This window comes from Amphimedon queenslandica, unplaced genomic scaffold (assembly GCF_000090795.2).
Source record: "Amphimedon queenslandica unplaced genomic scaffold, v1.1 AMPQUscaffold_13465, whole genome shotgun sequence".
In the NCBI taxonomy this organism is placed as follows: Eukaryota; Metazoa; Porifera; class Demospongiae; order Haplosclerida; family Niphatidae; genus Amphimedon; species Amphimedon queenslandica.
In genome coordinates this window covers 172,953-197,445 of record NW_003546299.1, presented here as the reverse complement: position 1 = coordinate 197,445, position 24,493 = coordinate 172,953, and the positions used below count along the sequence as shown (strand labels likewise).

Here is a 24,493-nt window from a genome sequence, read left to right as displayed (position 1 = left end):
AAACCACTCAACATCAAGAATACACATTTTCTTTTATATTTCATGATGCATATATTGAAGTGGCTTGTGCTACATCGAGGAGAAATGTAGAATTTAATGTTTTTCAATATATTTTAAACTGTTGCAGTGAAGCACTGTCAAAAATAACCAATATTATAAAAGATTTTTCTTATAAGCTAGCATTAAAATGCCTCACACCACCTTCAATACAGGCAGATGATTTGATAGATTCAGCTAAGAAAGTGTTTGAATTTTTTCCTCAAAGTGAATCATCATGGTGTCATGAATGCAAGATATCAACCAATCTACAAAGGAAATGTTGGAAGGAACTCATTGAAAAGGTGAGCTTATTATTTTCTTTTACAGAATTATTATCATTATTATTACAGAAAAAAGACAAGGAAGAACGAAGAGGTATTGTTATTATAGCATTTAATGATACATAATATTAATTTTGTTTGTCTACTTTAAATCTCTTAGAACCAGTAAATGTAGAGAAACTTCTAGAATGGGCTCAAAAAATTGGACCACATATTAAATCAAAGCAAAAGCTAAACAATTTTGCTCAACGACTATCTGTTACAATCAATAATCACTATCTCATATTTTTATATAAAGAATGCCCACCATGGCTACAAGTTTTTACAATTTTGTCAATGTTAGACAAAAGAAATGAGGCAACTAGAGAGAAAATTGAAGCTGCTGTAGTATATTTAAGATTATCAAGAGAGATTTTAGATTAATCATTGATTAGTTTAATGATTTAATTAGTGATAGTGTAATGTATGTTGTACAACAATATTAATTTAATTTAATTTTTTTGTTATTCAAGTTATTTTAATTGACAATAATAGCTCTAAAGATTTAAAATTTGTAAATTAAGTGATATTAATCGTCCAATTGGCAGAGTATAGCTACTCCTCTATTGATCCAGTGGCTCTCTGGTTTATCAGAAGGCAGTTGCATGGTAAGTACATAATTAGTAGAGTGTCCAGTGGTTGAGAGTGTACCTCTCCTAGCACTAGTCTTATAAACTGGAGCAGCATAAGTTGGAGCTAGTTTAAATTTGAGTGTTTCACCAGGCTTTAACCAGATTATGGGTAGGTTGTCATAGAGGGACTTTGGCTTTGATTCACCAATCACCTTTGCTTCTCTGTCCCAGCGAGCACCTTCCATAAATAAACCCTATAGTGATAATAATGATAATAATCATACATTAAATGTAGTATACACATATGTACATGTACATGTGTGAAGGCGGATTTACAATATTACGCTAGTCCTGACGTTACGTTGACGCTGGAATAGAATCTGGTTCTATTCCAGCGGAAAGCATGCGTCAAAGGTCAAATCACCCACGCTTTTGATTAAAAATTGACGGTACGCTGGCCTAATGTCATATTGTAAATCCGCCTTAAGTTGATAGTAATTTTTACTTTAACATAAGCTCCATCATCAGGTTTCTGAGACATAGTATCTTCTTCTTCCAGTACTTCAAACTGAAATCCTAACTTATCAATTGGTATTGTGTATTTTCTAGCAAAATTCTGTGATACACCTACAATGAATAGTGTAAGTTACATTGTCTATGCTTCCTCCTTACCTGTCAAGAAGGATTGAGTAAAGTAAAAGCCTGATATCCAAAACACAGGAGGAGCTTTGTTTTCAATCCAATCCTGAAAGAACTTGAGTCTAGAGAAAGAGAGTGAGAGAAAAGAAAGAGTAATATTTACATTCACAGTCATTTTCCTCTACCTTGCCAGTAAGTCATTAATATATCCACCAAGAGGTTTCAGTGATGGATAAGATTTAGCTGCCCAGACTGCTGGTACTTTACCAGTAATCATATTATCAAACACATTTTCTAATTCTGATGACATTACAACAAGACCCTAATAAGCCAAAAAATAATATCATTGTAGTTTTAGTTTTTTATGTCACAAACTTTGAGTGCTTTTTTGATATTTTGTAATGTTGAACGAACAACTGACGTCAATCTATTGAATCTGATCAACTCTTGTCTCAGTACAGTATTCATTGACTCCTCATATACAACTGGAAACAAGTGCATAACCTAAAAATAAAGATGACTACATTATTCTATGCTGCTTCTCTCTTACTTTTTCCATGTTAAAGTCAGGCGGTAGTTTGGTAAGTATGTCACTCGCTAGTTCATCAATAACTTGTTGTGGTGACTTACCAGCTCCTCCAGTCATCCTTGGCAATGTTAACAATATGCTATCAAACAACTGAAGGAATAAATAAAAAATAAAGTTTATGAATGATAAAATAAATAAATAGTTTACTTGAAATGTTTCCTGATTATCTTTAGTAATGTCAGCATTTTCATGCAATCCAAAGACTTCAGGATGAGGTATTATTGGCAGTGATCTGATATAGTCAATGTATGACTGGAACTCTCCATGAGGTGGAGCATAATATAATGGACTTGATGAAAACCTAAACAAACACAGGGAATTATTATAAATAACTTCTACAACAACAACAACGTGTACATGTATATTTTGCTCATTAAGAAGGCTCTTTCTCTCTCTGCCTCTCTCTCTCTCTTTTTTTCTTCTCACTTATATTCTTCATTTTCAATGATATCCTTTGTATAGAATATAGAAAGTAAAGAGATTAGTAATCGCCTGTCTTTATCATCAGTTACACGTCCACCGTAATTACACTGTCCAGTCAAATAAGTGAGAGCATCAAAAGGCAATTCTTCATATTCATTAAGAAACATCTAGTGAGAAGAAATTATAAATATTAATTCTATTAAACTTATTAGCCATTATGTCTACCTGCATTTGTCTCATTGATATTCTAAGGTCGGATTCATTGAACTCGTAAGGTATATTCCAACCCAAAGCACCAAACTTCCTTCTCTCTTGTACCATTGCATGAAAGAAACACAAACCAAATAACAGCTTCCTCCAGTACTTGGGCTGAAGAGGGAGATATCAATAATACATGTACAGTACATGTACTGTATATACTTTATTGCAGTTTTCAAAGAATGTTTTGTCAGATATTGGATCATTGAGGTATGAACGAAGGAGATTAGCTCTCATTCCTTTGGGAGGCTCGTTAGTCATTTTAACACCTAACAATAAAAAAATGAAGAATTTTCTCTTAGCCATTATTAATAAAATACCCTGTGACTTTGGCCCAAATTTTGAGCAAATTTAAAAATTCACAATAAAAATCAATTTTGATTGGAATTACATGTAGCTCTGGTAAAAATCCAATTACATGTACTCACCATTCTGTAGTATAGAGACAGGGAAGTCTTCAGAAGGATAGCTTGTCAGCCAGAGCCTGAACTCCTTGTGTGTATTCTCTGGTATAATGACCTGAAGAGAGAGTGTAATATAACACACACACATACATGTACATGTAATACATGCACATACATGTACATTAATGTACAGTACATGAGCTTGCATGTACATATACACTATACAGTATACAGGCTCCACTTACTTCTTCACATATCTTCTCTAGTTTAGGCATCCATGATGTGGCCAAGTGACAGTTTTGTAGTACAACCCAAGTACCTTCAGCAATAGCTTGATCTATCATCTTAGCAGCTATAGGACCCTAAAAGAGAAAGAGAGAGAGAGAGAAAGGAATGAAAGTAGAGGTAGAATATCAAAATATCTCACTTGTCCTTGTCCTAGTGATATGGTTTGACAGCGACTCCCACCAAATCCTTTATCCTCAGCAAACTTTAACAGTCCAGCCATTGGATCAGCCCCAGGTGAGAGTACAAATATAAGAGGAGCACAGCAATGAGAGTCAGAGAAACTACCAGCAAGATCAAAGGTAGGCGGCTCAATGTATTGCTGTCCCATTTTATCAGTTATGAAGTTTTGAACAGCAGGGACTATCTTGTCTGGTCTTATGCACCTTAGAACAATCATACTGGAGAGAGAAAGAAAGAGCATACATGTACATTCGTAATTTAAGCAATGGTTTTGCATAATTATGTTTTTATTACCGATGCAGTCCTTTGACTTTCATCTCCCATGGATTAGGAAATTTTGTCTCATGAGGAGTAGGAGAATCATACAGTGTCTTCCATTCTGGACTGAAGTCTAAAAAAAGAAACAAATTTAATTTTAACATGTACATACAATGTATACAATCTATTCTAGTTTTCTTTTAGTTATACTACATACAATTTTTTTTCTCTCCTTCTCCCTTACCATTCATCAGTCCTTTCAGTTCTGGTAGATTAGATGCTCTGACTATCTCACCCCACGACTTATCAGACAGCCAAGAAGGGAAAGGGTTTGGGTGAGGATTCTCTAAAGCCACACCTCCAGTGAGCAAGAACCTCCAACTCTCGTCCTCCACCTCCCCACGTCCCTTAAGTAACCCGATACATAGCAATATAGAAAATAATAGTTTATCCTTCTCAAACAAAGACCGACAGACATTGTTGTATATACTGAGGGTAAAGTGATCGTTAAGGTTGGCTATTCTTTCCTGTAAGTCAGTTGATTTGACACTATTGGCTATTGACTGTGTGTATAGGTTGATGAACCAGGTTAGTGAGTACTGATACATTGGTTCTATATTGGCTAAGTCTGATATGCAGAAGAATAGGATTGAGGAGTGAAAGGCGACTGGTTTGTAGCCGTTTCGAGTCTCGTCTATTTCTTTCTCTGTGGCTGATGCAACTTCCTAAGGAAAGAGAATGGAATAAAAAGGAAAATTAAAAGATAATTATGATCGTGTTCTACTTGTTTGGCTTGTATTTCTTCTGATAGTGTCTTTGATGAAGAGAGTATCTTAATAGCAGTCTCATCCTCTAATATATTACCCTATAGTATTATTATTAAAAATACAACTGTAATCTTCATGCAGTAAGTCAGTGCACTGTACCTCTGCTGATAAAACTTCAAGAATTTTATCTTCAATTTCTTTCAACTAAAATTAACAAAGAAGTATAAAAATTTGATATAAAATAAACATTGAAGGTCTTGTCCTACCTGTTTCTTATTTGCTGCACTCTCTATTATCAGCTCATTTTTCTTTTCTTCTAATTCTGGCTTCTCCCTAGCAGCCAATATACCTAGTAACTGATCCTCTAGTCCAGTAGGAGTAATCATGAAATTAACCAAACACACCTAAACAAATACAAGTGAGACATTTTAATTTGTACAATCGAATATTACATGTACATGTACATACATGTAGTGTAGAAATACATTTACTTACTTTAACAGATACTTCGGGGAGGTAGTGAGGGTTTCTAAATCTCGTAGTTATGTAGAACCTAAAGTCCTGACTATACTCAATGACATTCTCTCCTAGTCTAATATACTCCACTCCTCCTTGCTTGAAAACCTGACGGAGGAGCAGAGGCTCTAGAAGTGGATCCAGCTCCTCCCCAACATTCTCCAGGAGGACTGGAGTACCAAACTGTATAGAGTTCTCAAGTGTACGGGCATAGTTAGCATCGGAGAGTTTTATAACGGCTAGTTTATTGGGTCTTTCAAGGTTCTTGATCCATTTATTGGCCTGACCCTGTGGGTCAATGAGCAGCGGCCAGCGACGCGAGTTTGATAGTATGATCCCGTTATCGATAGAGAATGAGTCAACTGGTAGTCCTGCTATCTGCCAGTTCCTAATAGTCACTGGCTGTCCAAGTGTCTTACTAAGTGAGAATGGATCAGAGCAGAGAATACCTTTATTAAGACACAACCGGTGCCACTCTCTGACACATTCTAGTCTAAAGTCAACAGTGAACGCTCCTAAATAAGCAACTATTCCTGAGGAAAGGAGGACGTCCCCTGTTACATTATCGTATAATTGTCCGAGCTCTCTTGCTGCCTCGCTCCACCTGTCCTTCTCTCCTCCCAGTCCGTCTATCAGTTTCTCAGCTCTGTCTAGCTTCTTTGAGCAAATGTCAATGTTCTCTTCGAGCTGCTCCTTCTTTGCAGTCATAGCATCAAACTCGTCATTGAGGGACTGGAGCTTATCCAATACCTAAAAATAAATATAGAAAACACAACTAATAAAGCAATATACATGTAAATGTACATGTATAAACACAGTATTAGTATTATAAATTTGTAATAAATACATGTATATATACATGTACATGTACATGTACATGTATATAATTAACATACAGCTTTTAGTTCAGCTCTTTTAGTGTTCAATTTCTCCATTTGTACGGACAATTCTTGCTCTGCAATGGCAAGACTTTCTTTCTTTGGAGCGACGACTTTGGCCACTCTGTCATAGACTTCCATGGCACGCGTCCACTTGCACAATCCCTCACAGGCAGTGGATGCTGTCTTCACTACATCTGGATGAAACTCTGCATTTGTTATGTACCTACATGTACAATAAAGAAATAGAAGATACATATACATGTAATTTAAAATGCAGTAAGTACATGTACATGTGCATACAGAAGGTTTCAAGCTGATTTTGACAAATATTTATGACCATTTTTTTGAAACAAGCAAATTTTAAAAAAATTATAGCCCATAATTTTTTTGAAAAAATGGCTCCGAAATTACCCCAAATTTTTATTAGATTTTCTGATGCATATTGACGTCCTTATGCTGTTCGAGCTGATTTCGACAAATATTTTTCGAGTTATGACCATTTTTAAAAACGGGCCAAATTTTGAAAATTACCCAAGGCTATAGCCCATGGTTTTTTCCAAAAAATGGCTCCGAAATCACCCCAAATTTTTATTAGATTTTTTGATACATATTGATGTCCTTATGCTACGTAGAAAGTTTGAGCTGATTCCAACAAATATTTTTCAAGTTATGACCATTTTTAAAAACGGGCCAAATTTTGAAAATTACCCAAGGCTATAGCCCATGGTTTTTCAAAAAAATGGCTCTGAAATCACCCCAAATTTTTATTAGATTTTCTGATACATACTGATGTTTTTATGCTGTGTAAAAAGTTTGAGCTGATTCTGATAAATATTTTTCGAGTTATGACCATTTTTAAAAACAGGTCAAATTTTGAAAAATACCCAAGGCTATAGCCCATGGTTTTTTCCGAAAAATGGCTCCGAAATCACCCCAAATTTTTATTACATTTTCTAATACATATTGATGTCCTTATGCTACATAAAAAGTTTGAGCTGATTCCGACAAATATTTTTCGAGTTATGACCATTTTTAAAAACAGGTCAAATTTTGAAAAATACCCAAGGCTATAGCCCATGGTTTTTTCCAAAAAATGGCTCCGAAATCACCCCAAATTTTTATTACATTTTCTAATACATATTGATGTCCTTATGCTATGTAGAAAGTTTGAGCCATTTCCAACAAATATTTTTTGAGTTATGGCCATTTTAAGAAAACGTCAAAATTTTGAAAAATACCCAAGGCTATAGCCCATGGTTTTTTCCAAAAAATAGCTCCAAAATTGCCCCAAATGTTTATTAGATTTTTTGATACTTATTGATGTCTTTATGCTGTGTAGAAAGTTTGAGCTGATTCCGACAAATATTTTTCAAGTTATGACCATTTAAAAAAACGAGCCAATTTTAAAAAAATACCCAAGGCTATAGCCCATGGTTTTTTCTAAAAAATGGCTCCAAAATCACCCCAAATTTTTATTAGATTTTCTGATATATATTGATGTCCTTATGCTACGTAGAAAGTTTTAGCTGATTCTGACAAATATTTTTCGAGTTACATGTATGAGCATTTTACTTTTCTCTTATTTTCTTCATGATGGCTGGCTGTATGTTATCCTTATCATAATTCTTAAGGTAGTCAAGGAACTTCATGTCTCCCAGCAGTTTCTGTGACGTCCCCCAGTAGTCCTCTATCATCTTCCCCGATCCACTAGGATCAGGCTTTCTCTCTGGTTTCATTCCCCTCATGATACAAACTGCCTCCATCACCAGCTTAACAACTGATGGAGGGTTCTTCATTGCCTTTACTAGAGTGATGTCACTCGGTTTGAGCGTGTTCAGGGCAGCTATGGCTGCCTCTAGTGCTGGGATTGCTTCAGCAAGATCACTCTCGCAGTCATCTTTGATTGCTTGAGCCTTTGCAGCAGCTTTATTGGCTACTGCCTCGTCTGCAGCAACAACCTAATGAGAATAAATCAATATCAGTATCAGTATCAATATCAGTATCAGTATCATGTTATCAACTCACTTCTTTCTTTGCTTCTGCTTCTATGGTGTCCTTCTCAATCTTTACCATCAGTTTGGCAGTCTCCTCACTTGTTTTAATGAGCTCTGGCCTCAAATCAGTTAGCTCTTGTTGCATTACTGACACCTAAACAATAATAATGATAAAAATTAATAAATATACATGTACCTGTACATACACAAAAATTTTTACACAAAATTGGAGGTAAGAACATCAATACATGTACTCATGCTACTATTATCAGTATATTATTTCTTACTTGAGAAGCAGCAAACTCCAGTCTCTCCAGGCCAGTGGTGTAGCGCTGCTTGAGGAGTAAAATTTCATTTCTTTTGAGTCCAAAGAGTTTCTTAAAAGTCAATATGAGCTCAAGGTAGGAAGTAGGAGTCACATAATTGTGACGCCTCAAGACACTGAAGAACTTCTCAGATAATGTCCTTACACTCTGAGAAAGGAAATGAAAAGTACACCATTATACACAGTATGTGCACAGGATAATAATGCAAGTATAAAATGTTTCTACCTGATGGAAGTACTGACACATTGATACACAGTGGATTCTTGTCTTGTCATCCATATCAACATCTTCAAGGAACTTATTGGCAACCATCTCAAGAGCATCTTGCGGCCATGCCTATAACCAATAACAAGTCCTCAATCTACATGTACTGTACTTCTTTAAACTCTTAACTCATCTTTCTCTCTTTTCTTTCCCTCTCTATCTCTCCTCTCTCATTTTATATCCCTCTTCTCTCTCTCTCTCTCTCTCTCCTCCATACCTGGAACCAGTCAATGGTACAACAGTTGATAAGTGAAGGGAACATTCTGAGTCGGTTCCTAAATGCGTCTCCAATAGGACTCATTGCTAGTACTACGTGAAGGTTCTCTCTCACTCTCTCAATGAAGTAGTTGTACATTGACAAAGGAGTAGCCTCTATCTTCTTACCCTGCACAGAATAATTACAATTACTGGTAATGCATGATTATTAATAGTATAGTAATGTGTACATGCCATGTATAGTTACTTCATTATTTATTTTATTATTTTTATAAAATGGACTATTACTATAATACAAATTCATTTTATCTTAGCTACTGTGTATAAAATGTACATGTACAATCAAACCTGTGTTCTAGCAATGACTTGCATCTTCTCAATAATCTCTGCCTTCTCATCAGCAGGGAAGATATTAGGTACGTCCCCAGTGTTAAGGATCATGTTGATATCTTCAACAAATGATTCATCTTTGATCTGATTGTCACTGAAGAGGAATACAACAGCTTTGCCCTCAGTGCCAGCTTTAATCATCATCTAAAGAGAAAGAGGGGAGAGTGTAATTGTACTACCTAATAAGTTAGTTATTCAATACTTTCTTAATGTCATCTCTCCATTCAACTGTTGTGTAGTTTTTAGTGATTTCGATTTGAAACAGATCATAGCCTGCCATGTATGTAGCCAGTTTGGTAGCACTCTGACGCCCACTCCCTCCAATACCTTAAGGAAACAATAACAGTACAGTAGTATAGAAAAAATCAATAGAGAAGAATTCTTCTTACAGTAGTATGTTGCGTAGAAATGATTAAAAATAAAAAGTTTTTTTTGCAAATTTTTATAAAGTTGTTCAAAAAAGACTAGAAGACAATTCTTAATTTTTTCTGATAATTTTTAAAGTCCAAAGCTCCTAATAGCTTCTATACTGTACATGTACATGATCCAAATAATTATATTACATGTACTGGATCACATGTACATGTACTACATGTACTATACTTACCAATGCAGAGTACATGTCCATTGTCCTGCTTGAGTACACGACTGATTCTGGACACATGCTCAATAGCGAACTTGAACATAACGAGCTTCATTGGAGTCTTGGTGACCTGATTATACTCATCAAGATACCTGAGAGAAGAAAAGAGAGAGAGAGAAACAACAAAATAAAGTTTAATTATTTTATCTTGTCTATCATTTACGTTTCAATGACAGTAGTTAGTTCCTCAAAGTCAGTGATCTCATCATAGGGTCTCAGGTCACTATTAGCATTAATATAATCACCAAAGAAAAGGCCACGAATGTCATCGTCTTTTAGCTCTCCAGTGGGTGAGGCCAGTCTCTTTAAAACCTTATCAAGACTCACTTTGAACTGGTTCTGCATCGTCTCCTTGACAATATCAAAGAAATACTGCCTATAACATGTATAAGGAGAATAATAAAACACTGCATATTACCTGAGAAAAATGACAATAATAAAGATTGATTAAGTAAAATACATGTACAGTATATGTCTGCAGTGAATAACATATCTAGAGTCTTTTGTCCAATTTTATAACTTCAAAAATTCATAAAAAATCTAACTTTGATTGGAATCAGCTCAAACTTTCTACACAACATGTATATGCATCAGAAAAATTATAAAAATTGAGAATTCTCTCCTTTTCAATTTTGGTGAGATTTGGCCCAAGACCATGTACTGTAGTACAGGAACTTCCATCCAATTTTAGAGCAACATTCCTGTGCATGTACATGTACATGCACATGTATATTTACAGTATCTCACCTGTCCTTATCATCAATAAGTCTATCATAAAAGACCCTATAAATTTCATGTACCCAGAGTCTGATTAGCTTATCTCCTTCAGTCAAATGTGTCTTGGGTACCAGCAACACTCCTCTCACTACTCTTGAGAAGTCCCTCAGGTTAAAGACATAGTGAGACTTGGTTGGTGTGGGAAGGAATGTGGTTACTGCTGATTTGTACACTGACATTGTAGCAAGAACCATCACCTAGCAATACATGTACATGTAAATGATACGTTTTATAATGCTCATCCAAAATTCTTAGCTCAAATCTTCTGAATAGCATAAGTACATGTACATGTACATGCATATAAATTTTAATTTTTGATGTAAAAAACATACATGCACATTTACAATTACATACATGTACATATACATATGTACTTACTTTTCCCAGTCTATTGAAAACACCATCATATCCTCTGCTAAAGTGAGCATCAGCCATTGTAGTGAATATCCTAGTCAGTGTATTATCATCAAAAGACTCTATTGATATTATGTTGAAGTGACGAGTGAATCGACCAGTAATGTTGTTCCTACCACCTCCAGGAGGACCCATTGCTGATACTAACAACTACAAACAAACAAACAAAGAAAAATAACAACAACAACAACAAAGATGTTACATGTACATGTACATGCATGTAAAAAAGTGTGTACTACATGTATAATTTTTTACATGTACTTACCACATCAACCAGCTCCAGTTTAGAGGTGTCTTTCTTGTCATACCAGTGGTAGTGGTCCCTCCATTGTCTCAGTAGCTCAATGGGAGGCTGTGCCCCATACTTCTCTTTAGCAGGCATATTGAGATCATCAACAAATACAACAGACTTCTTCCCCATACCTGGGCCATACACACCCTTTCTACGCCTATTGAAAGAGAGAGAGAGAGAGAGGAGATAGAGAGGAGAGATAGAGGGTAGAGATCTGGTGTCTGGCTTTTTATTATTACCTATCAAGCTTTGACATGATGATGTCTTGAGTTTGATTAGCTGAAGTGCGAGCAGAAAAATTAATCGTATTTGGAACATATCTATACAAGTGATGAAGAGAGAGAAAGAGAGAGAGATAATGTGTACAGTAATTATGCATATTGTATGAACTAACATGTACATGTACTAGAATGTATTGTAGTGCTCTAGTTTCCTTACTTGTCTTTTGGTAGTTTAACTAGGAAGCTGTTGGTGAGGGCTGATTTACCAGTACCTGTTGGACCAACAAACAGAACTGGTATCTCATTATTGACAAACGTTTGCAAGAAAAATGTCTGCCTGGTTGTATCCACTGTAGGTATGATAAGATCACTGACCTACAGTAAAGAGAGAGAGAGAGAGAAGAGAATAAAATACAATGAAATAAAACTTTACTTTAACATCTGCTGCTACAGTCATATTCCTTTCAATGCTGTCCTCCCAACTGGCCCAGATTCCACCATTCTTCTGGAAAAAATAATCAAAAACAGTTCCTCTCTCTGGAAACAAGTTAGCCTAAATAAAACATAAAAACAAATTAACATGTACATTTGTACATGTACTGGTATGTATTGTACATGTACATGTACATATGACTGAATGGTGAATGTGCTTAAGTTGCTACCTTTCCAAGTTTAAAGCTCTTTGGTCTAGGGTGATTAGTGTCTGTTCCGGATACTATGGTACGAAAGAACACGTCAAACTTAGTCCTCGAGTCTCCGTTCATGGTACCACCCACGGACCAGATAAGAGAGAAAAGGAAGAGACACTGTAGCCACAGTGATATCTGCATCTGTGACATCTCAGAACCTTCAACACTACCAGACCTAAAGACATGTATTATACCAGTAATCCCATACATGTACAATGTACATGTACATGTACATGTACATGCATGTACAAACATAATAAATTATTAGTTAATTAAATTAAAAACATGTACTGTACATGTAACATAACTACATGTACATGTACTGTAGGTGGTATAAATGGCACAGTCTACACTTACTTCTTTATTTCTTCCATCAAACAGGAGTACAGTCTCATTAAAGATACTGTTAAATGAATATCTGACGTGTTCACAAAGAGCTGACACTCGTGACGCACGAAATCAAGACAAGGATCAACGAGCCAATCAAAGAGATCACGAATCATTGATCTGTTCTCTTCATTGATCGAGTCAGGGAGAGTGTTCATGTATGAGTTAAAGTGTGGCCTCCATCCCAACTGATGAGGCTCCATATATATCATACCACACCTTGAGACAGTCGCTGGTGATGCTACCTCAAGATCCTCCGGCTCAAATATGAGATTCTGTTTATTACTCATCTGAATAATCTCACCACTCATCAGGCAGAGCTGCATAAAAGAGAGAGTAGAATTTATAATTATACATACATGTACATGTACATGCAATAATAGTATTAACAATAAAATGTAAGTGCAAGCAAGAATAAAATATAATGTACTGTACATGTAAATGAAGTACTAATGCATGGTATACACACACGCATTATAAATTACCTTTTTATTATCATCCAGTACAGTATTCATATTCTCAATCCAAATAGCATCAACTGGCCCATCAAAGACTATCCACTTCCTATTCTCATCGGTCGCTGATGCCTGCTCTCTGAAAGAATTAGCCAATACCCCGTCAGACCACTCGTGGGACACTGGATCAAAGGAACCATACAACTGGCCCATTGTGATACTCTTTGGGTTAATAATACGATAGTCAACCTTGAACTCCTCAAGGAGCCCACTCGTCTGTAAGTCAGCTAGTGCAGCTGCCAGTACTTTATAAGCACTGGTTTTCCCTCCCATTGGGTCCCCTACTATCATGAACCCATGACGGACTAACATCATCTCGTATATTTGTATAATCTTAGAGATGAACCAAGGGACGGACTGTAGGCCCATACGAGCAATGTTATCATTGAGGGCATCAGTCATGTATTCATAGTCAGGTTGGGGTAGGGTCACTCCAGGGAAGAGATCGCTCGTGATGCCAGCAAAAAGAGGCAAATCGTGCGCAAGGAATTTCGGTAAGTTTACATCGTTAATGGCTCTCAGTAATAATATGCTCTCGTCTTCTTCAGGATACTGTAGCTTGAGGTTACCTGCTGCTGTTAATACCGACTTTACAGCTCTCATACCTAAAAGCAACAATAATCATTGCAGTAGGAATACAACTGTACTGTATATGTACATGTGCAATTGAACATACATGTAATATGTCACTTCTCTCCCCCCCCTCTCTCTCTCTCATCCTACCATAATCATAGTGATGCTGTGATGAAAGCTGCTCTGAGCAGAGCCTATAAGTTGCTACTATCTTAGCAGCCAGACTCCTAGCATCAACAAAACCCATTGAATACAGCGAGATCTCTCCAATCAGAGCATAATCAGGAACCATCATGGCTACTGTACGAAACAACACCTTTAAGAAAAGAGGAGAGAGACAATAAAAATGTATTAAAATTCACAAAGTCTGTTACTTTAAGATTGTCTGGTAGTTCTTGTCTCCCAGCGTAGCCAGGGTTCATGGTGATGAAACAAGTACAAGATGGGTCCAGTGATATCTCTGTCCCTTCAAACATAAACCGCTTCAGTTTCTGCACCACCGCCAGTTGGATGCACTGTATCTGCTGAGCTATGACAGACAGTACTTCAAGCTCAATGCGGTTGAACTCATCAAAACAAGCCCAAGCTCCAGCCTGGGCTAGACCCTTGAAGAACTTCCCCATTGCTTTATAGTCCAATCCATCAGAGCAGTTGAACACCACACACTGTTTAGCAACAGCCTTGGCTAGATCTTTGCATGTCTCTGTCTTTCCAGTACCTAAAAACAACATTATTAAAAAATCAATCAATACAACAACTAACAAACATCATTATTAATCATCAATTAAGTACATTAACTGTATTACAATTAACATACCAGCAGGCCCTTCAGGTGATCCACCAAGATTCAGTTTGATTGCTCCCATTAGTGTACGATAGCATCTATCAGTTAGTGGAGTAATAACAAGTCTACCAGTATTGCCCAGATACTCGTAACCATAGGGAACCTCAGTTGTTATCATTTTAACTAAGACCTTCCCATCTTCAAAGTAATACCTCAACTGACTTATCCATTGGAAGTCGTTAGGGGAGGAGACTTTGTCCTCATACAGTTTAGCTACTACATCCCTTGCTAAAGAAAGAAGAGAGAAAGTAAAGAAAGAAAGGGAAGATTCTAAACTAAAAGTGTATACTACAGGTACTGTAGTTGTGACTATGTTGTAGATGAATACAAAGTGGAGTGTTGCTAACCGTGAACATCAATGACAGTGAGAGCCCCAAGTGTAGTACGGGCCATTTTAGCTAACTTTCCCCTAACCATTTCAACTATCCTATTAATCTGACCGGTACACTGAGCAAGATAATCCTGAAATAGAGAAAGAGGAATGATCCTAAGATACAGAGCTGATTATTCAACAACTCTCACTTTTAAAGTTCCATTGACAATAGCATCATTCACTTCCTGTGTCCAGTATATAGTACTGACTGATATAACAATCTGTCCGGGCCAGTCTAAGACCCACTGATCCCGTGATGTCACTGGATATGCTTTAACTGAGTCAGCAGTGACATCACATAAACTCTTAATCATTACTTGCTGGACTCTCAGTAACCACTTCTCTACCATACCCTGTAGAAAGAGAGAGAGAGAAATTAAAGCAAAAAGAAGTACAGTGTATATGTACATGTACTGTAAATAAACGATTATGCTAAAAAACATGTACAAGTATAACATGTATTAATAAATCATTAGACCTGTAATTAAGTTCTAAATACATGTATTAAAGGATAAATCATATTACACAAGTACATGTACATGTACATGTATACATTAAAGTTGATCCTTACTCTAGCTTCAGCAGGTATGACAGTCTCAGAGAAGGGAACACTCTCCTTCTCGCTGCTGATCATACCCTTCACTTCCTGAGTCTCTGTGAACTCCAACTTTGCAATGCCTTCAAAACATTTCTTGAGATGAGGCTGGACTCTTAGCGGGTCCTTTGTCTCTGATAATATCTCAAGGAGCTCGTCATTAGAGAGGAAGAAGAAGCGAGGGAAGTAAAGCCTCTTCTTTTCAAGATAGTCGTTGAGTCCTTTTTGTATTTCTTCAAGGAGCGAGTTTGATTCAGTTAAACGACTTAGCATGTTCTTTTGTGCAGTGACAACCAGCGCATGAGTGTCTTTAACCTGATGGGGAATGATTGAGAATAGGTATGCATTGTATGAATAAAAGGAAGAGCCTTACTGATCCTGTCATGATGTCCTTCCAGTATCTATCAACAATTGAAAACTTTCTTCCTTCTTCAGGCATCTGTGCCATTATGTCCTCAGAGGAGAAAATGGGCTCTAAATAGAGCCACGTGGCTTGACACTAAATAAATTATAACATTAATACAATGCTCCGTTTGTTGCCTAATTCTCTAAGCCTCCTCACCTTAAGCCATGCGTCCAGTATGTCCTGCATTAGGAGTAGCTTCTCTTCCCATTCTTTTATTTCTGCTTCAAATGGTTTGATGAAAGGAGAGCCCCTCATTGTCTGTGCTTTGACAATGTGATCATCCAACAGCATCTGAACATCATCCACTGATGACAATATTGATATGCCCTATGATATAAAGATACAGGAAATAATGATGACAATAATGTATACATGTACATGTACATGCATGTACATGTATGTACAGGTCTGTGATATACCCTAGCTATTATTTAAATAATTATGACAATATAAATGTACATGTACATGTAGAGGACTGGAGACATACAGTGTCACGATAAGGTAAGAAATTAAAGCAAATGTCCTTCCACTCAGTTTTCATCTTATCCATTGCTTTCTCAAGGGAATACTCTTTACTGGCTGAAGCACCAATCTCTTCCAACCTAACAACAAGATGACATGTACATGTACTTGTATTGCTGTACTTTTCAAGATGTTTATCCAGTCCATAGCCAATCATTATACTCAATGGTGTGGTAGGCTGTGGCTTTAAATCGAATCCAACAATCTCAGACATCTATAAAAAAAAGGCTGTTACTTAAAACAAAAAGTACACAATACCAATAATGCATAATAGATCTACTCTTGCTGGAAATATTTCTTACACTCTTCCAGTGCCTGTCTCTTATTCCTGGATTGCAAAATGTCTGGAGTAGCGGCAAGTGTTGCTTAAACTTGTCCAGTTTTGATTTTGTTATCTCGGCCGAGCGTTTCGGGTTCGGATTGTCGGCAAATGTTCTTGAGAGCTTGTGCATTGTTCGCCACATGCTGCCCAACTCCTCCTCCACCTCTTCAGCATCAAGCTCAATGAATGGACCTATAAAAGAAAGACAATTTGACATAAATTACATGTGCATGTACATGCAGTGTGCATGTATGCATGTAGGTTTCTCACAAAGCATGCTAATTGCAAATATTTTAGGTAAAACAGTGTTTTGTCAAATTTTCAAACAAATTTAAAAATTCATAAAAAATCTAATTTTGATCAGAATGAGCTCAAATTTGATAAACAACATAAGAACATGTATATGTATCAGAAAAAATTATAAAAATAGAGAATTCTCTCGGAGCCATTTTTGACAAAATTTTGCCAAAGATCCAAGGCTATAGCCTTTGGTCTTTGGCCAAGTTTTTTAGCAACTTCAAAAATTCATAAAAAATCCAAACTTGATCGGAATGAGCTGAAACTTTTTACACAACATAAAAACATGTATATGCATCAGAAAAAATTATAAAAATGAAGAATTCTCTCGCAGCCATTTTTGATAAAATACCCTGTACTATAGCCCATGGTCATTGGCCAAATTTTGGAGCAACTTAAAAATTTGTAAAAAAAAAATCTAATTTTGATCAGAATGAGATAAATAACATATAAGAACATGTATGCACATTGTACATCATAAAAAATAAAATAAAATTTCCACATACCATTAAGCCATTTGTCATGCTTGATGTGAAAATCAAGGGCCGTTGCCCAGAGTCTATCAAAAGGTTCCTTGAGTGTAATACCAGTCTGTATCTGAGGGAATGCTGTCACCTCCCACTCAAACAACTCTTCCTCATTGTTGATTGACTAAAGAGAGAAAAAGGAAATATTCACAATAAAGCAATGAAAGTCAAAATTAGGCAGAGCCAGATGTACTATGCATGCATACATGTACATGTATCATACATGTATATGTACAGTCATGAGCAAGCTCTCAGATGGGAGAGTTTATTGACTTACAATGTACATGTACTTTGATAGTTTATACTGTACAGCATTGTATACACATGCATATTGTTACTATTTTTGGTGTTTATAATACTATTTAAAAAATATGTACAATACAATTTGTATATGTATGGTCTACCATTGCTTCTTCTTTAGAAGCCTCCAGTTTCTTTCCAAGTTCATTCAACTGCTCAACAACAGACCTGATGTCATCAACATTACGAGGAACCTAATCAACAAAAAACAAAATGATGTCACTAATGTACAGTGATTTCAGCATTACTTCTTTATCTTTATACAACTCAATGGCGTTGTGATATTCTGTTAGCTGCTCCTCGAACTTAACCACCTTCTCCTTGAGGTCAGCCTCAGCTTTTTCTCTCCTTGAGAGAAGTCTCCTCTGACTCACTTCAAAGATCGGATCCATCTTATCAGGCCAGTTGAAAGTCTGGCTGTTCAACTTTAAGTCATCATCTAAAAAATAAAGAGTGGTACATTTTGATTGAAGAAATAACATGTATGAGAATGACCACACATACATATACAATGTACATGTACATATGCATGTAGTGGGACATATTGTACCTGAAAAGTTGACATAGTTAAAAAGAAACATAACCCTATCTGCTGCTTCCTTGACCTCCATCTTTAGCTTGTACACAGTCTCATCACGTGACTATAAACACAGTGAGATCAATACATATACACGATCATGATCATGATCTTACTTTAGTTAGAAACTGCATCAGCTCAACAAGGTTATCAGTATTGTCAGGATCTTCGTAGACTTTGGCTGATATTTCATCATATTGTCTACACAAACTGTATAGGATGGAAAAAATTTGTAAGGGAGAGATGATAAAAGTTAGGAACAAAATATAAAAGGGCAGCCATACTCTCTATTGATGTCTCTGTTCTGGTCGATGAGTCTTTTGTTTAGTTTCTTAACAAGTTCATCAATCAGTCCAACAATGTGAACATTGACAGACTCGACGTTGAGGAAAAAAAAATTAAGATACACCGAGCAGCGAAGAACCTTTAGAAAACCTGACGTCTCTTGCAGACGATTAATACGCTAAGAGAAAGAGAGAGAGGGAGGGAGAGAGGAGGGTGAATAAAGAGAAAATCAGTCTTACCTTTCCATAGTCAGTAAGTGGTACATCTTCTTCTTTAAGAAATGCTTCAAGTTCTTGGCCCGCTGTCCCGTCCAAATACTTCTTATATTGATCATACATTTTCTTGTACCTGATCAAAACACACTAAATCACTTAGAAACTACATTGTACATGTACATGTATCTACTGTGACTATTAAACTATATGTACATGTACATGTACAATTATTAAAATTTTACTTTTTAATTCCTGCAAAGTTAGCCTTGAGTAAAAGGTTGGCCTCACGGCGCGTGAATAGAACAGTTTCATCATAAATTGTCATGGCAGGAATAATCATCCTGTGACCATGAAGATCAGGAAACAAGACGTGCTCAACCTACATGTATTTAAAACAGATGAGCTTAGTACATGTACATGTACATGTACATGTACATGTACATGTACATGTATTGTACATACTTGTATGGCACTAGTAAAGCATAGAACATGCAGTAATAATAATTTTGTACTTACTCTTGGTAGGTCGTGTGCACTTTCAACTATAACAGTAACTAATCTGTTAATGATGTTCTCCAACTGCTCCAGAGGTGGATCAAACACTAGATCAGCTCTTTTGATAAGGACATCAAGATGAAGAACCTTATTGTACAAGTACATGTACATGCATACACAAAAATAAATAAGATAGCCATTGCTTCTACTCGAGCTTACAGGTTGTGATGTATAGAGAAGATCATGAAATTTATCATCTTCGTACTTGTTACCACACTAAAGGACATTAATAATGAATTAATTGTACAATGTAAATTAATGTGCAAGATTTCATATACATTATACATGTACAAAATGGACCTGATAAATCTTAAGAAAAGATATAAACTCGTCAATTGATGCTTTAACACAGTCCCTTAGCTGCCTGGCCATCAGACTACAGACAGCATTGAAGAAGTGCTCTGCCAGTATTGCTCTCTCCTCTGGCTCATTCGGTATCAAATGTGACCAACTGTCTCTATACTCACGTAGTATGCCACCACAATCAAGAATCCACCTACACAATAAAAAAGCATAAGAACATACTCTTTCTACTACTCCTTCCTCTCTCTATCTTTTTCTCTATCTCTCACATGCTGGCTCTCTCTCTTACTCATTCTCCAGTGTTTTCCTACACTCGCTGCATTGCTGTTTGACGAGTGCTTCAAAGTCTTCAGGTTTGAGGGGAAGAGCTGCATTACAGAGATTCTTGCAGAGCACAAATCTCAAATGAGAATATCTGTAATACAAAAAAAGTAAATCTCAATCTACAAATATACTACTATTCTATGCACATGTAGTACTGTATATATACATGCATTATGTGGTGTTAAAGTTGCATTTCATTCACTTGTTGTGCCAAAGGTTATTCAGTTCCAGTAACACTCTATTCCCAATGAATAGCTGAACCTGCTGAGCCTCCAGTGTCTCCCTGTAGCTGAAATGCCATGGAACTGGTGCCCTTATTATCCTAAAACATTAGAAAAACAAAAACCAATGTTAACATACAAATGTACATGTACATAATAGTGCAGAAAGATGCACCAAAAGATATATGTACACAATTATAGTGAGATTAGAATAATAATATGGAAAATTATGCATTTATCCTTGCACTGTACATTGGATTTAAAAGATGTACATGTACATGTACATATCTATAGTGAGTAACTAAGTATAAGGGTACCCTTGAATACATGTACATGTACATTAGTACTGTATAATATACCTTCTTGGTGATGATAGTGGTAGTGCATTGATATTCAATCTCTTTTTCTCTTCAGGATCAATGAGTATGTAATCAACTACAGCTTTCTTGAGGCTGTACTGATAGTCTGTTAATATTTCTTCCTCCAGTGAGTGGCATAGACTGGCATAGTCTGGGTTAGAGGTAAGGAAAGGTGAGACTCGATCATAAAACAGGTTCATCTGGCCCAAGGGCATCGGCTCAATATCTTGGACTCTCACTCCATGAGTGATGTAGTACTTGTACCTCTACATAAAGCAGAAATGAGATAAATTTAATTTACAGGCACATTAAATGTACATTGTGTATACATATACATGTATGTGTATGCTCAATTTTTGAGCAACTTTAAAAATTTGTAAAAAATTATTTTTATTAAAATCTGCTCAAACTTTCTATGCAACATAAGTACATGTACAATGTACATGTATCAGAAAAATAAAAAAATGGAGAATTCTCTCATTTTCATTTTTGGCAAAATTTGGCCAGAGGCCCTGTACAGGCTGTACTAAGTACATAGTCTTTGGCCCAATTTTTGAGTGATCTTACTTCATTTAAGCACCCCCTATACTTATACTCTCTCTCATTTGTCAATATACCTCTTCATCTTTATCAGAAGGTGCCCCATTCATTCTCTTCCTCCATTCCTCCTGCAGTCCCATCTGATTGAACTGTTCCCTTGGGCTCATCGGACGAGACGGCGAGTGTTTTATTCCTCCCTCTCCTCTCTCACTCCCTCCTCCTCCTCTTCCTTTTCTCTCTCCTTCTTCTCTTGATCCTCCTCTGCTGCCCAAACGTGACGAGTTGAGAATGCGTCCTCCTCTAGTGGTGGCTGGTCTGAGGACCAGTGGCCGTTGGTGCTCATGATAGCCGAGTGGGACAGGAATGGGAGGATGGGAAGATAGGATCTTTGATGCAGCTAAGACAACAGAATGAATATAAAATAAAATAATAATTATAATTTAAGCATAAATATTTTGCAATTTCACTGCATGTCCATTCTCAGTTCCCACTGCTACCCATTACTAATATTATTCTCTCAGTCTCTTACGAGATGATCTCGTTCTCCTTTTCAATGCTCTCAGTCTGAGATTAGCTGCACTTGGTGTGAAGTTATTAGCAATCGACTCCGAGGGGCTCCGGGCATGCCTCTCCTCCTTGAAAGGTGCTGCTCTCGTCCAGGAGGCACGTTTGAGGATGGGAGGGTTCTCCAAGTTATCAAGGACCAGTTGGTAGAAGGGCGAAGGCTGCTCGTGTGAAGAGGGGACAACTGGTATGGCTGGAAGGAGAGACCTGGCTTTGGCTGCCGGGTTGTGCCAGTCTAATTGACTCTGTGGATTTTTTTGCGGTTACTCAATGAGAGTATAACGTCCTGGCTTACTTTAGAATGCTCCATTGCTTCTAAACAAGGAGAGAAATACAGAAACTTGACTCCATATAAAAAATCATGGACCACGGTTTAGTTGTCATGACGACTCATTCTCCCACGTGACACAAAAATAAACTGAATGTTACGGACTCCGTAAATTGAACTGAGCCAACGCCCACTTATTGAGTTCACCACCCACTCACATTAAATTTTGCAGAAAATTATTATTAATGAAAAAATATTTGTGCATACACTTAATAATTATATTTGTGCCCCATATGTTAGATTATATATCAATCCTTCATTATTTTTATAATGCTGCAGTTCATTTGCTCTTTGTATCGGAACATCATATTCTTCCTCAACTGGTGGTATCTTTGCATCGACGAATACTTTTCCTGCCCCTTTTGGTTTGAGAGGAACTTTCGGCTTTTTAACAGGTACTTGGGGTTGAATTGGAACTCTTGTAGGCACTTTATGTTGAGCTCTTGTTTCAGCAGGTGGTGCAGGTCTTTCATGCTTCATTTCTTCTTCAGGAACAACTGGATGTATAGTACTAGCCATCACATAGTCATATACTTCTGGTATCTCGTCAAAAGTTGTAACAGAATTGTTACTGGCATTGCTCAGCTCCATGCTCCTTTGTGAAATGGTGAGTGAGCTATTAATGTTAGATGAGGCACTGCTCCCATCCCTCCTTAATCTACTGTATTCAATATTGAGACTTTCACTACAAAGGAAGTGGATACACAGTAATATCTGAAGGAATTAAATGTGTTTGTGTATTCACTTACTATCTGCTTGGTTCCTCTGCTGGAAGTTTTTTGTTTTTCTTTCTTCTATTTTTTATCTTCCAGCAGAGAAAGAAGAGGCAGCAGACAAAGAGTAGGACACAAGCACATAGAATTATACCACCAAATGCTCCAACACTTGCAGCAGCCAGCATAAGTAGATCATTAGTACCATTAACTGCAGTTGGACTATTGGTGCTAGTAATGTTCGCTGATGGGGAGAGTCTGGAAGATGAAGAGGAGAAAGTATATCTAGTTATGATAATAACTGAAGTCGAAGTTAAAGCATTATTTGAATTTGGAGATGAATTAATAGTTGTCTCAGAAACACTTGATGTTTTTGCAAAAGATGATGTTGTAATAGAACTGTAAGATGATGTAAAAGAGCTGTAAGGTGTTGTGCAAGAGCAGTAAGATGTTGTATGAATAGCGCCTCTTTCTGTTGTGGAACTAGTAGATGAGCTGGAAATAGTAGGAGATGGTGAAACATTAGAAGATGAAAAGGATGGTGAGGAGGATGATGGTGAAAGGGAGGAAGTGGAGGTGGTGCCTGTATTCAAAAAGAAAGGAAAGACTAGTCATGCCGTAGTGGATAATAAAAAACTTCAGACATGCACAAAGTTGATGAACTTATGGGGATTCTATGTTATCATGTATTAAATTAGCACAACCGCTAAAGGATAAAATTGCTGGCAACTACACCACCGCACAGTATAATGCATATACCTTGTATGGAAGTGTCAGCACATCCATTGACTTCAAACCTCAAACAAACATGATCGCTGTTCCATGAACCAGGTAATGCCATTATACGAATCACTCGAGCTAACACTGGTATTGGAAGCTCTCTAGTTTGGACTGAACTGTCTCGTAGTCTTGGAAAAACCTTTTTTAAATGAACACAAATTAATTATAATAGTTGAATTAATGATTACTTTCAAATACCTTGGCATTGTTAGTTTGAGGATCAATAATAAATTGTAGTGAAGAGTTGATATCAGTCTTATAAAGAACAAAGTAATTGACAATAAACTCATTGAAAAGAAATTCATCCCCACCCACACTGACTGAATGTACCAAGCACTCGCCTCCTAGGTCCACTTGTACCCATGGTGATGAGTATATGTCATTGAGCTGCTGTGAGCACCATGATCTAGTGTCGTTGCTTATTCTTGCAGCTTGAGGCAAACGGTCGTTGTCCCTTACACCACTAGCAGTGAATGAGCTATTTGGAACTGTTCCTGTCAGTCCTGAAATATTAGGACAAACTGCAGAAAAGAAAGAAACAAGCATAAAAGAGTTGAATATTATAGTATGACTATACACTTACAAGACTGACAATTAACTGGAATGGCAAACAGTAGCAAGACACATAGCATTAGAGTCAGAGTCATCATATTCTATCTTTTCTCAATCTTTTGCTCTTTGTCTATGGGCTGCAGCTCTAGCTCTTAT

At 36.8% G+C, this 24,493-nt stretch overlaps 2 protein-coding genes across 2 annotated transcripts; both read right to left on the bottom strand.

Moving 5' to 3' along the window:
- Positions 1-832: 832 nt before the first annotated feature.
- On the bottom strand, positions 833-22,473 carry LOC100631737 (dynein heavy chain 3, axonemal). The gene is made up of 66 exons (XM_019994796.1): positions 22,260-22,473; positions 21,930-22,209; positions 21,478-21,797; positions 20,861-21,126; positions 20,483-20,602; positions 20,246-20,371; positions 19,954-20,149; positions 19,813-19,869; positions 19,615-19,740; positions 19,341-19,477; positions 19,123-19,231; positions 18,883-19,061; positions 18,715-18,808; positions 18,572-18,662; positions 18,270-18,460; positions 18,126-18,215; positions 17,701-17,845; positions 16,878-17,089; positions 16,698-16,789; positions 16,541-16,655; positions 16,210-16,380; positions 16,021-16,146; positions 15,624-15,962; positions 15,202-15,405; positions 15,027-15,141; positions 14,653-14,907; positions 14,210-14,553; positions 13,986-14,151; positions 13,233-13,867; positions 12,718-13,067; positions 12,334-12,535; positions 12,105-12,224; positions 11,889-12,046; positions 11,690-11,770; positions 11,424-11,607; positions 11,123-11,308; positions 10,715-10,941; positions 10,131-10,343; positions 9,932-10,059; positions 9,527-9,651; positions 9,283-9,468; positions 8,936-9,103; positions 8,680-8,790; positions 8,416-8,601; positions 8,160-8,282; positions 7,707-8,092; positions 6,150-6,357; positions 5,233-6,003; positions 5,004-5,141; positions 4,897-4,941; positions 4,755-4,835; positions 4,215-4,695; positions 4,007-4,103; positions 3,672-3,930; positions 3,490-3,606; positions 3,269-3,359; positions 3,003-3,109; positions 2,808-2,951; positions 2,586-2,749; positions 2,307-2,460; positions 2,121-2,249; positions 1,946-2,074; positions 1,756-1,892; positions 1,604-1,692; positions 1,437-1,558; positions 833-1,185 (listed from the first exon to the last, which is right to left on the bottom strand). Exons 1-66 carry the CDS (start codon positions 22,272-22,274, stop codon positions 889-891), a joined length of 12,210 nt encoding a protein of 4,069 aa, XP_019850355.1. The 5' UTR covers positions 22,275-22,473; the 3' UTR covers positions 833-888.
- On the bottom strand, positions 22,470-24,488 carry LOC109581051 (uncharacterized). The gene is made up of 5 exons (XM_019994800.1): positions 24,369-24,488; positions 23,984-24,306; positions 23,765-23,924; positions 23,042-23,588; positions 22,470-22,977 (listed from the first exon to the last, which is right to left on the bottom strand). The coding sequence occupies exons 1-5, from the start codon at positions 24,433-24,435 to the stop codon at positions 22,509-22,511; spliced, it is 1,566 nt and encodes a 521-aa protein (XP_019850359.1). The 5' UTR covers positions 24,436-24,488; the 3' UTR covers positions 22,470-22,508.
- Between the last annotated feature and the right edge of the window lie 5 nt (positions 24,489-24,493).